The 13,569-nt window shown below is 50.2% G+C and overlaps 1 protein-coding gene across 1 annotated transcript in view; it reads left to right on the plus strand.

Annotated features, from left to right (window-relative positions):
- The window catches only part of Hmcn2 (hemicentin 2), a 151,066-nt gene that overhangs the window by 16,698 nt on the left and 120,799 nt on the right, over positions 1 to 13,569 (plus strand). Inside the window, exons 2-5 of the mRNA XM_031369744.1 lie at positions 3,879 to 3,949; positions 5,420 to 5,578; positions 6,249 to 6,371; positions 13,328 to 13,499. Coding sequence (XP_031225604.1) covers positions 3,879 to 3,949; positions 5,420 to 5,578; positions 6,249 to 6,371; positions 13,328 to 13,499 — 525 coding nt within the window. The remainder of the gene's footprint in view (positions 1 to 3,878; positions 3,950 to 5,419; positions 5,579 to 6,248; positions 6,372 to 13,327; positions 13,500 to 13,569) is intronic.

Here is a 13,569-nt window from a genome sequence, read left to right on the forward strand (position 1 = left end):
AGAGGGAGAGAGAGAGAGGGAGAAAGAGAGAGAGAGGGAGGGAGAGAGAGAGAAGGAGGGAGAAAGGGAGGGAGAGAGGGAGAGAGAGAGAAAGAGAAAGAGAGAGAGAGAAAAAAAGAGAGAGGGGGGGGGAAGGAGAAGATCTGGGATGAGTCCTTACCCAGAGGATGAGAGATTGTCATGGATGAAGTCTGAGGCCCAGCTACAGCCCTGACTATTCCCACTGGGGCCGGTGAAGTACCTGGACTGTTCCAACATTGCATGCCCTACACATACCCCAGAGACTTCATTTCCATGCAGAAAAGAAACTCGCCCTGTAGAGGGATGAGCCTGGCCAGGCTTCTGGGACTCATATGCAGGAGGGTGGTTGAGGGGAGTCAAGGTCACAGGCTTAATCATTCCCACGGCCAGCATGCCCAGCTTTTAGGGGCTGCACGCTACATCTGCCCAGCTGTTTGGCAAATGTCCTTCTTCAGTCACGAACCTCCCTCCCCTCCAGGAGCAGTGAGGCCCAGGGAATGAGCACAGAGCATCTGCAGCCTCTAGCTTGGTTGACAGCTTGGAGCTGGGGTCAAAATGACCCAGATTCCAGCCCCATCTCTACCGATCCCTGCTCGTAATTCCTTGGTCAGGTCGCTTTGTTTCCCTGGACTTGATTGTAGACTTTATTGTGCTAGGGGTGTGGCCCAGTGGCTTTCCCAGCATTCGCAAAGCCTGGGGTTCTACCCAGCACTGCAAAGACTGAGTGAGATGGTGCTCACCTGTATTCCAGCAACTTAGGAGGTGGAAACTGCAGGATCCAGAGTTCAAGGTTATCCTTAGCTATATAAAGAGTTCTAGGGTAGCCTGGGCTACATGAGACTTTGTCTAAAAAAGAAATCCCATCTCTGACAACAATAGACCCATGCCTGTCAACACCATTGCCGTGGCCTGTATCCCACCCAAAGCTACATTATGGAAACTTGAGTTCTCCCATGTGGTAATTTGGAGCCCAAGGGAGAGCTTTAGGTCATGAGACGGCACCCTCAGGAACCAGTTGATAGTGTTCATTTGTCGTCCCCCTCACCTCTGACTGGGCTAGTTCTCCTGAGATGAGCCTCCCCGCCCCCGCCCCTGCTCATCTCTCCAGGATGCTTGATTTCCTTCTGCCATATAATGCTTCTAGAGTCCCCAGTAGATGCTGTAATGTGTCTTGGACCCATTAGCCTCCAGGACTGTGAGAGGAAATAAACCTTTCTTCTTGATAAATTAGCTAGTGTCAAGTGTTCTATAACAGCAGCAGAAAAAAACAAACTAACACAAACCAGTACTCACAGCCACAGCTGTAGGCATGTGTAGGGAAGGGCTCACACTGGCACACAAACAAAGCCACTGGTATTTTTGTTGTTGTTCAGAGCCAGCTGTTCCAGACAAGAAAAACTAGGGAGAAGAAGGGACCTAATAATCTCTCCTACAGGTAAACTCTCACAGGGACAAACCTGCTGTCTGCTCTGTCTGGCTCTGGACTCAGTGCTTGCTGGAAACTGGGTGGGAGAGGGGCCAACCTACCCAGTAAGGGCATGGCAGCCCTCACTGAAGACAACATGCATCTCTGACCTCAAACAGCTGGTGGGTTGCCACAGAGTGCTCAGACCCTTCCTAGTATCATAGGATTAGATCTTACTCTGGGATTGAGGACCAGGGAAGGCAGTGTTGTGTCTACCAAGACGTATGCATATGTATCGGGCCAGAGGAGGTCAGACAAGAAGGTAGCTGCTTTGGGGTGACATGGTCTCCCAGAAGCAACTCCCTCTCACAGGATTGGCTTTCCCAGGACCTGGGTGGTGGGAGGCTGAGCCTTAGATGTTGGGTTCAGGGAGCCCACCCTCCAACCCAGGACTGCCAAGATTATCATAACCTTGTTTGAATAAACCATGTGGTGGCTCATAATTGTAACTCCACCTCTAGGGGATCTGATGCCCCCTTATTTTAGCCTTCTGCAGGCACTTAAAGAGATGGTATATACATATGTATACACACACATACACACATACACACACCCAGAGGCATTCATACACATATATAAAAATAAGTCTTTAAATGAACAGAGGAGATGTCTCAGTAAGTAAAAGCACCTGTTATGTAAGTGTGAGAGCTGGTGTCCAGATCTGCAGCACCCAGGTAAATGTCAGGGGAGAGCATGGCAGTTCACCTGCAATCCCAGTGCACGGGAAACAGAGATGGGATCCCCGAGCTAGCTGGCTGGATTTGCTGAGTAGGAGAGCTCTGAGCTCAACAGGGAAATTCTATCTCCATGTATAAGGTAGAGAGTGATTGAGGAAGCCACCTGATGTCAACTTCTGGCTTGGATACATGCATACATATGAATACACACACGTGTGAGCACTCTTATACATGCATGCACACCATACATACATATCTGCATAGGCCAAAAGAGAGTATGATTTTTAAAAGCCAATGATCTAAAACATTCAGAGACAAAGAAAAACAAGAGAGGAAGCCTGAGCAGTGACTAACCTTTGATCTTGCCATGCAGAACAATGGAAAAGCCAAACCCGAGACAGAGAGGTCATCCATCATCTATTCACCCAAACACCACCATCTCTCCATCCATCCATTACATCTATCTGTCCATCCATGCACCCATCCACCATCCATCCATGTATACATGCATGCATCCATCCATCCATCATCCATCCATCATCCATCCATCATCCATCCATCCATCCATCCATATCCATCCATTCATATCTACTACCTATCTATCCTATCTATCCTATCTATCTATCTATCTATCTATCTATCTATCTATCTATCTATCTATCTGCCATCTGTCTGTCTTTCTATCTATCTGTATTTTAAATAGCCTGAGCTATTATTGGCACAGAAATGATCAGGGGCTGGACAATGGCTTAGGAGACAAAATGCCCAAGTGTGAGCACTGAGGCTGTTAAAATATATCAAATCAACAGATACCAGATGCGTGAGCCTCAGCTGTGTGCTCTCAGCAGATGGCACATTATGAAGGCCACACTCCTTTCGGGGTCTAGAGCAAGGCTGTACTCTCAGCAGATCCTCCTGCCTTTTCAAGCTCCAGTACAGGAAAGTCTTGTACTGGCTTCTCACCAAGGGAGGCGTGCATGCACACATGTGCACTTCCAAGTCTGCCTTCTTTCTCACAGCTTCCTTCATGTGAGATCCATGCACACTCCTGCCTTGTGGTTTCATCTGTTTTATTGCTCAGTTTGGGAGCAGATCACAGTAGTCCTCCATTATCTACAACTTCAAGCTACATACTTCAGTTTCCAACAATCCACCAAGAGCCAAGATCCTTAAACAGAAAATTCTAGAGACCACTCCCTAATTTTAAACGTCATACCATCCTGGGCAGAAGAATGGAGCCTCACACCGCCCTACTGCATCCTTCCTAGGAAGGCAATCATCTTTTTGTATACTATCCACACTGTGTATACCTTCCATCCATAAGCCATTTTTTAGCTGTTTGATTTCATAATCATCCAAGATGGACTCTGCCTGGCAGTTACTAGGGCTCAAGAACTTTGACATGATTGTTATGAATACCTGAAGAGAAGGCTCTGTGGGCACCAGGCTTTTTATTTCACTCACTTAAATAGCTCTGAGCAGAGTGTCCAGGTCTACAGACTGTAGCTCTTGATCTTTCAGAAACTAAATAGGACAACTGTTTCCTGTTCCACCTGTTCTCCCAGCATCCCCTTCCCTTCAAGAGTAGGAATGGGTGGGTGGCAGAAAGGAGGTTTCTTGGAGAGGGCTTGGGACCACTGTTGGAATGGCAAATGGGTTTGCCCTTGGCCCTTCTATGCTCAGGGAAACTCACATGCATCTTTCTCTTCCCACAGATATTGGCCCGGTGACCCTCACAGTGGACCCAGTGGTGTTTCAGAGAGCACTGAGAGAACTCTATGTTCAGGTGGGCCACCCATCATCTTTATTATTCTTTCTCTTCCATGACAGAGCCCAAGGTCTTGCCAAGATGACGCCCAGCTCTGCCTCTCCCTCAGCCCACACCTTAGCTTGGGTCCTGGAAGCCAATACCTCTTGGTTCCTTTCCTCAGTTCATGAAACAAATACATCACAGAGCCCTGGTGCATCCTGGGTGCTATTTTAATAAATGGGTGAAGGGAGATGCTGTTCCACTGAAGGTGTATGTGGAGGTTTGAGAAACAGCTTAGTTCAGACCCCTAAACCAGATCTGAGCCTGGGTCACATGTCCTTGGCTACTTAAGTATCTGTGTCTCACAAAACACCTGGCTGCAGCATCTGTCCTCCTGACAGCTGAGGCCACTAGCCTTCTGAGAGCAGGGACTCCGTAGGTGAGTCCTGCTTCTCTGCTGGATTCCCCAGGGCCTGGGGCAGGGTCTAGAACATCTGGGGCTCCAGAAGTCCTTCTGACTTCCTGAATTAAGAAGGAATGTGGTAGGGGGATGCTATAGAAGTGAGGAGGGAGGGGGTGAGTTGGTGGGGGAGCACCCTCTTGGAGGCAAAGGGGAGGGGGGACTGGATGGGAGGGTTGCAGAGGGGAGAGGAGAAGGGCGACAACATTTGAAATATAAATAAATAAAATAATTAATTTTTTTTAAAAGGAAAGGTGTGTTGTGGGCTGGGCTTGTCAACTGTGTGCTCTCACCTGAGTGTGTCTCCTTGAGGGCTTGATCCCAGGCAAGTGACAAGGAGTGTTTCTTCTTGCCTTACCCGGCTCAACTCCAATCTTTACTCCTTAAGACTTGGCTGTCACAGGACTTCTTGAGGCTGTCTCCAGTGGCTTATGTTCAGCCTTTCCTTGTCACATGGTGAGCTAGGGGACAGCTCATTTGGTAAATCATGCCTGCCACACAAATATGTAAAAAAAAACTGGGTGTGGTTGCCCATGCTTGTAATCCCAGCACTGAGGTGGCAGAGTCAGGAGGATCTCGGAGCCCCTTTGGCTGGTATGCCTAGCTCCATATTCAGTGAGAGATGTATCTAAAAAGTAAGGTAAAGATAGAAGATTCATAGCATCAACTTCTGCCTCCACACACACTCATATACACGTGTATGATCATTCCCGTACGTGCGCATACACACATGAGTACATATACAAACATTTATACACTCACATGTGTAAGGCTTGCTCGTATCTCAGTGGCTCCACCCCGTATTTCATACCTTCTATAAGATGGGACTGTCACTCACACAAAAGAGAGAGTGAGTGACACCTGCCTAAAGTCACAACAGGGCAGATGCTGGGAGGGACTAACTGGGACCACAGCCTGACCCAGTGAAGCCACACTGAGGTGGCTTGAGGTGACTTCCAACTCCCACTGGTTTAGAGGGTTGTCCAGGCCACTCCCCCCCTTGTAAGGAGGTGTGTGGCAGCTGCTGACATACTTCAACCCTCCAGGGAGGTGGTGACTGCCCAGAGATGAGTGTGGGAGCCATCAAGGCTGCCGTGGAGGTTGCCAACCCCGGCTCCTTCATCTACGTCTTCTCGGATGCCCGTGCCAAGGACTACCACAAGAAGAATGAACTCCTGCAGCTCTTGCAGCTGAAGCAGTCGCAGGTGAGGGACTTTAGGGATGGGGTGGGCAGCTGTGTGAGGGAGCATGAAGCCCCACTGGAGAGTGGGGCCAGGCATCTCTCCTGGAGCACTGGAGCTTAGCCACCCCTCTGTAAAGGCAGCATGGTTGCAAGCTCTGGGTCCAGGAGCCCTCACTTCCTGGTAAGGTTTGCCCTGGTACAGCCCCACCCCATCTTCCCTTCATGCAATGCTTCTCCACCCTCACCTCAGCCCTTGGTCCTTGCAGCTTACCCTTGTCCTTGTGTGCTCAGAAGATGGGTCAAGACTTCTGCCTCTTGCTTTGACACTGATGGCTGCAGAAGGGAGAAGGGAAGGGCGGGTCTACTCTTGGGGAAAACCTCAAGGTTTGGGACGACATAGTTGCTTCCATGTCTAGAATATTCTAGATCTCTTCAGGGTTCTTCTCACGGTAGCCTCCAGGAGACACACCAAAAGGAGTTTACTTCAGTACCTTCTTTGTTGTAGATCTCATGCTGCTCATGAAACACCTGCTGTGTTTCTGGTCGTGCACCCCACCCTGCCCCTGCCCTGCATTGCTCCTGATCCCCCCTCCCTGCACATGACACTGTCATTATTCCCATGTCTCCCATGGTTGGGGTCCTGCCTCTCTTGGCTACAGTAGAAAGCACAGGCTTATTTGCCTATCTTCCAGGTGGTCTTTGTGCTGACTGGGGACTGTGGTGACCGTACCCATCCTGGCTACCTGGCCTTTGAGGAGATTGCCTCCACCAGCTCTGGCCAGGTGTTCCAGCTGGACAAGCAGCAGGTGTCAGAGGTAAGCCACCACAGTGCCACCACAGGGTGCTCCTTCCAAGCCTGCTGCCCCTGTGGGTGAGGGTGTTGGGTCTTGCCTAATGTACGTGGCGGCTTTGCCTGGTGGCTGTCACCGAGTGGTGGTCAGTAGCCACTTCCAGGCTCTGCATCTTCTCCTCAAACCTCCTGAGCCCCCAGGCAAGTACTTGGGAGATACCTGGAAAGTAAAGAAGCTGAGGCTTGGAGGAGCACCTTCGGGTGCTGCCTATGTCCTGCTGCTGGAAGGTGACAGTGAGGTCGTTTCAGACGCTATCCCAGAGTCTGGGGCAAAGGGACCACAGACCGTGTCCAGGATCCTGAGAGTTAGCAGGGGAGGGACTTACTTTGACACCACCACCTTAGAGTCCAGCTTCCAGGTCCACTAAGCCCAGAGCATACCAGGCATCTGTGCCCCGTCCTGCTCCCTGGCCATCTCTTCCCAAAGCCCATCTTTACTGCGTCCATCCTCCCAGTAATACCGAGCCTAGCCACCATCTCTAGCAGAACCCAGGGGCCTACCTCTGTGCTGTAAATCCTCCAGCATTAGCTGAGGGCAAGGCAAGGTCGTGGAACCACTGCAGTTGTCACACAACACTGACACCAGCTTTCTTGAACCTATTTGGAATGACCTGTGTGTGGACCCTAGGATGCTGCCCCTGTTTCCCTCCTGTTGTCCCCTCCTGCCCACCCAGACCTTTATCTCTGCCTGTTTCCTCTTGCCCACTCCTCATAGCCCAGCCAGCCTCTCCTTGGCTCTTTGTCCCCAGGGTCTTTGTTCAGGCCTTCTTCTCCCAGCTCCTTACCATCTTCCCAGGAAGCCATCTTCAACTTCCTGCCAAGGTCAAATCTCTTTCCAGTCCCTCCTCAGCTCTCTGCACTGCTTTAGAGAGTTTTCATCTTGTGGGCATGTGAGCATTCATTTAGACTATGAGAGCCTTCAGGGCTGGGCCATGGATCAGGGCTGGGCCATGGAGAGCACCCTAAGCAGACACCCAAGAGCAGTAACTCATGCCAGGAAGTGCCTGGGGGACAGAGCACTTTGGGTTCCCATGCCTGTTGCTCTGGGAAAGAAGGTGTTTCCAAGTCAGGCAGTGGCCTCAAGGGTGGACTTTGTGAGCTGTGTATTTATGAGCTGAGAGGACTGGTCTCTGGGGCCGTGTTTAGATTAGCGTGCTTCAGCTCCCTGTTGACAGATGGCGTTTATACTTCTCTGTGACACAACAGGCTTTAATTTCTGGCTTGTCAGCCTATCCTGGCATGGAGCCCCACAGAAGGGCGGGAGGCATTTCAGAATGGAAGGACAGTTTCATCCCCACTTTTAGGGGAGACACTTGCTTCCTTCCAGAGTCTAATCAGACAGAGAGGCAAGGCAAGTTGCTGAGGACAGCTTGCCAGGGTCCTTGTCTCTGGGTGCCCCAGGTGAGCCCTTCCACATTTTGCTGTGGGAGTCTTACAGGGCAGGACTGCTGACAGCCAGGTTGAGCTGCTCCAGGTGGTAACATGGAGACTCCAGTGCACGGAGAGCCTCATGCCTCGTGACTCGGATCTGGCTCTTTCTAGATGTTCCCAGGCCCTCAGCAAGCCTGGGAAAGTGGCTAGGACATACAGGGCTGTGGTCATCCCCCAGGGAAGCTAGGCCAGTGGGGCTCTAGGCAGAAGAAGTCTTTCAGACTTCTGAGGAGGCTTGTCAATCAAGCACACGCTTTGACATCCACAAAGTGTAGGATTGATGTACCATGTATACTCCACTGTAGGCATTTACTAAGCACCTGCTGTGTGCACCATCCCGGAGGAGGCAACCCGTCTAAACAAAGGGCCCTCTGTCTTGGGGATCTTACCTGTTTTGGGTTGTAAACTTGTCCTTACAGGTGGAAGGAACCCCTTTATGGAGTTTGTTCCAGAGTGTATGGGGGAAATTAAAGAACCTCTATCCCGGGGCTGGTGAGATGGCTCAATGGTTAAGAGCACTGACTGTGCTTCCAGAGGTCCTGAGTTCAATTCCCAGCAACCACATGGTGGCTCACAACCATCTGCAATGGGCTCTGATACCCTCTTCTGGTATGTCTTAAGACAGCAACAGTATATACATATACATGAAATAAATAAACAAATCTTTAAAAAAAAAAAAAAAAAAGAAAGAACCTCTATCCCTGGCAAGGCAACTTAGAATTCTGACCATCCTGCCCCAAGAGGGGACCATATTAAAGGCAGGCAATGTGACCTTGGGCTTGTCTAGGTGTATGGCATGTGTGACTATATGTATCCATATGTGAGTGTGTGTGGAGGCTGGAGGTCAGCACTGGGCATCTTCCCTAAGTGTTCTCCAGTTGTCTTTTTGAGTCACAGTATTTCACTAAACCAAAAACAAACCAGGTGGCCTAGACTGCCTGGTGAGTGAGCTCCAGGATTGCCAGTCTGTGCACCTCTGACACAGCATTGGTTTACAGGCACGTACCCATGCTCCCAGCTTCTATGTGGTCCTGAGAATCTGAACTCGGGTTCTTTTGTTTTTGTTTTTGTTTTTGTTTTTTTCAAGACAGGGTTTCTCTGTGTAGCCCTAGCTGTCCTGGAATTCACTCTACAGACCAGGCTGGCCTGCAGAAATTCACCTGCCTCTGCCTCCCAAGTACTGGGATTAAAGGCATACGCCAGCACCTCCTGGCTAAACTCAGGTTCTTATGTGTGCACACCACACACTTTTATCTACTGAGCTATGGTTCCAAGCCCAAGGTGGGCATTTTTAAAAATTGAGCTTTGGGTAGGACCCATGGGTGGCACACAAGCTTGGCTCAGTCCACACGCAGCTACAGAAGCTGACAATGCAGGAGAGTGCCAGGGGATGGGAAGGGACAGAAGAGCTGACTGCACCCCATTATCTTCCCTGGAAAGTTACCCCATAATTTCCCAGGAGAGCACTGAGCATCTCATTTCCCACTGCATGGCCCACTGCTCCCCATCCCACCGCCTACTTTTTAGCTTAGCCAGTTCTGGGGGTTGGGACAAATCTCTTGTCTAACAGCAGCAGGTACACCCAACAAATTGCCCAGCTTCTGCAAATCCCTTTGAAGAGAGGTGATTTGCTTTCTACAACAACGGGGTTGGGCAGCTCCTGCCAGGAGGCTCCAGCTAAAGGCTCAGGAGAGTCCTGAGATGGTCTCAGCCTGGACCCTTCCCAGCAGCGTTCAGGATAGCGGAAAGGTTGAAAAATGGGCTGCTGGGGGCAAGACAGGGGTGGCAACAAGTCATAGTTCTGTAGGCCTTCGGAGGGGATCTCCCCGCTCTCTCTCTTAGACACAACTGTGCTGATGGGATCCTTTGCCTTTTGAGGTGGTGGCCAGGGTGTAGGAAAGGTGCTGAGCATGGTGCTGGGTACCTGGGAAGATGAGGTGAGAGCTCACCACAGCTTAACTCTCCCAGTCTTGTGGGAGAGTGGGGGGCAGAGGTTTCTCTCCTCCTCTCCCCTCCCCTGCTCCACTGAAGCCCTCTGAAGAGTAGGGGTGCACTTGCAAGAGTGTTCTCAGCAAGGCAGAGCTGGGTAGAGAATCTAGGGTACACAGCTGGCAAGGGGCAGAGTCTTGAGACTGGGTAGGTGCTCCCTCTGTGACTCCAGGCCAATCCCTCAGTTTCCCCATCTGTAGCTGTGAACCCCATTCCTCTTCCTGGTTCCCTAACTCAGCTTCCTCTGCTGTCCTGGCTGTTAAGCATCCTAGGAGTGCCTCTGGGGATGATTTATTAGCCATAGAGGGCCCAGCAGCAGTCATCTGGCAGAGGGTAGCAAGGCCAGATTCTTTCCTTCCTTCTCCATCAACGGCCAGAGCTCAGGCCAGCACATGGCTGGCTCCCAGGCCCCACCCCATAGACATCTGGAAGCCATCATGGTCACCAAATAAACACTGTGCTTGCTTAATGAAGGCACTTTGCTCGGAAGGCTCCTCAGTTCCGCTCTAGAGCCCTGGAGGCACAGCCAGGTCCAGAAGGCCTTGACCTGAAGCCTGGCCCTACAAGGTGGTCTAGACTTGCTGTGAGGAAGAGAATCACACTCCCCTCCAAGTCCCAGGGCAGGCTGCCTCATGCCGGGGTCATTAGGGTGTGTCTGTGTCCCAGCCTTCTTTGTGGTTTGGTATCCTGAATTGCTGGGCATCCTCTGTCCACCAGAACAATCTAGAACAGCTTGCAGTAGCTCTGTCAGTGTAGTAGCTGATGTAACTTGTCCAGGCGGTTGTTGCCTGGGGCAGTTTCTTTTCTGGGTCACCATCCTCTGTCCCCCACTGTATGACCCGAGGAACAGGCAGTTGGCACAGAGCTGCTCCTTCTCCATCTGACAGTGTCTCCCTAGCTTCGCTGATTCCTCAGCACTGTCTTCCTTTCATCCTCCACCATGGAAATAAAGAACCCTGACCTGGTCCATCAGCCATGGCAGGTGGATCCTTTTCAAGAGACATGTTTCTCAGAAAACTAGGCAAAGATGGGAGAATGAAGTTGAATTCTCATCCTGCAATAACTGAGGTCTCAGCACATGTCCTAACTCAGTCTCCGTAAAACGTGCTCATTTTCGAAATCTCAGGCACATCTTTCAATTCCCTTCCCTTCTGTGGAAAGCCATAAGGTAGGCAGAGCAGAAGGACTGCCAGTTAGGGTCGCAATGGCCTACAGGTAGCACACAAAGCCACTCTTTTCTAGTCTCATATCCATGGCAGACATTACCAATCAATCACAGATTTTAATATTTATTTATTTATTTCCCTTCTCAGGCAACATTCCAGGAAGCCATTTACAGCCAACTGACTCTGGCAAGCAAACATCATACCCAGGCATATGATAAACTCCTGACATTATTATCATTTTCAAATTGTTTTTAGTTTCTAAAATTATTATGAATCGGGGAGGGGTGGCAAAGGTGGCACACATCTTTAATCTTGGTACTCAGAGGTAGAGGCAAGCAGACTTCTGTGAGTTCAGGGCCAACCTTGTCTTGCTAGTAAGTTCCAGACCAACCAGAGCTACATAAACACTGTCTCAAAATTCAGACAAACAACGTGCCCTAGGACTCACATCTACCAATAACTCAGCATTTGCTTGTACCTTCCCCTTTTTTAGCCCCCTGGACTTTGCTGAGTCATGATACTTTATCCATAAACAATTCAGAATTAACTATTTTTAATTTGGGCTGCTGTGAATGGAACCCAGGGTCTCATGTGTGCTCCACAGTGAAACCTTACTGGCACCCCTCCCCGGCTCTCCCTCATAGTGTAGAATGATCTAATATTAATAAACTTCTTTACTATGATCTAGTACAAAATCCTTGTTTGATTTCCCTCAACTGGCCTCAGAATGACTTGTCTGTTTTTTTGTTTTGTTTTGCATGTATGTATATGCACTGTGTAAGAGGGCACACATGTGCTATGTACATGTGGAAATATGAATTGACATCAGATGTGTTCTCTCTCCACTTTGTTGGTTGATACAAGGGTCTCTTTCAGCACCTGGAATTTTCTGGTTAGGCTAGTCTAGCTAGCCAGCTTGGTCCAGGGATCCCCTCTCTCTACCTCCCAAGCACAAGGCTTACAGGTGGGCTGCCATGGCCGCCCCGTTTTTTCATCTGAGTGCTGGCAGTCTGAACACTGGGCCTGACTTGTGCAAGGCAAGTGCTTTGTCCGCAGAATCATCTCTCCGGGCCCGCACAATGTTTTCTGAAGAAGCATGTGTCGCTCAGGTTTTAATTATTACTGCCTGTTCCACTCGATTGTTGTGTCTATCAAGGCCTCTCAAGTCTGGGACCATCTGCTCATTGTCATAACACCAGCTGAAGAGGCCCTGTTGGGTCCCATGTTCTAAAGTCTAGTCCTCACCCCGCAGTATCACTGACATTTCCTCACTCTCTACTTCCTGTCTAACCTGATTTTCTTGCAGGCCTGGGCAGGTGGTGGCTGGTGTGTGTGTGGAGCAGTGTCTTAGGGCTGAGATTGTGGCTTCTTTCTGATGTTTGACATCAACAGACAAGCAGCACCTTGCTTTCTTACTGTAGCTGATGACACATTGTGTCACTGGTTCTGGTGGTGACAGGCAGCTGTGTATGGCAAGGCCATTTCTCCCCACCCCATACTGACTTCAGTGTCTGTGGGGTAACACCCAGGCTCCGGGTGGATATGTAGTCCCTATCAATCTTACACCCTGTGCTTTTAACGTCCAAAGAGGATCCTTGCCCAAAACAATTATTTCATTAGTAGTTGCAAGACAATGGTTTCCTAATTGCGTCATTCCTTCCACATTTAGCAGCGGGCATTCTTCCAAAAAGGCTCTGGGTCCTCGGGAGGCATGTTCTGGCCTATGAGCATCATTCCTACTGAGTGCTGGAGTCACATTCAGTGTTTTTCCTTGAATTGTGTGGTCCAGGAAGCTTTTTCTGTACTGGGGATCACACCCAGGGCTTCCTGCATGCTAGGTAAGCACCCCATCCAGTGACACCAGCCCCAGCCATACACTGCAGATTTTTAACTTAGTATATTTAATGGAATACAGGCCCATCTAGACCTGTGAGGATTAGCACCCCATGAAGAGCTTGTGACTCCATGACCACACAGAAGGGAGACTCCAGATCTCCCAAGTGCCAGGGGCTTCTTCACAGGTGCCAGAGGCAGAGGAGAGGCAGGAGCCTACACTGCAGAAGCCTGGGACTATTCCTCTCTGCACTGAGTCACCTCATGTCCCCATACAGGCATCGCTTAGAAGCCAAGATAGCAGAAGAGCCAATCGGGGCCAGTGTAGGACAGTGGCAAGTCTGTGGCCTTTGTGGACCGAATGGACTGTCTGCCACCCCCAAACTCATGGGGTGTGTGTGGGTTCTGCACACAGTAGAAGCTGGTTAGAGCTGCTTCAGATGGCCAGACATGTCAAACTCTGGGTATACATGCTAGTTCAGCTTCTGTCATTTCTCCTCAGGTGTTAAAGTGGGTGGAGTCAGCAATCCAGGCCTCCAAAGTTCATCTGCTGTCAGCAGACCATGAGGAGGAGGGCGAGCACACGTGGAGAATCCCTTTTGACCCCAGCCTGAAGGAGGTCACCATCGCACTAAGCGGGCCAGGGCCTGAAATAGAAGTCCGGGACCCATTGGGTATGTGCCCCAGGGCTTACCTCCTCTTTGGATGCAAGACTGAGCTAGAAGGCCCGGATGAGACAAAAAA

The sequence above is a fragment of the Mastomys coucha genome, unplaced genomic scaffold, assembly GCF_008632895.1.
Source record: "Mastomys coucha isolate ucsf_1 unplaced genomic scaffold, UCSF_Mcou_1 pScaffold15, whole genome shotgun sequence".
In the NCBI taxonomy this organism is placed as follows: Eukaryota; Metazoa; Chordata; class Mammalia; order Rodentia; family Muridae; genus Mastomys; species Mastomys coucha.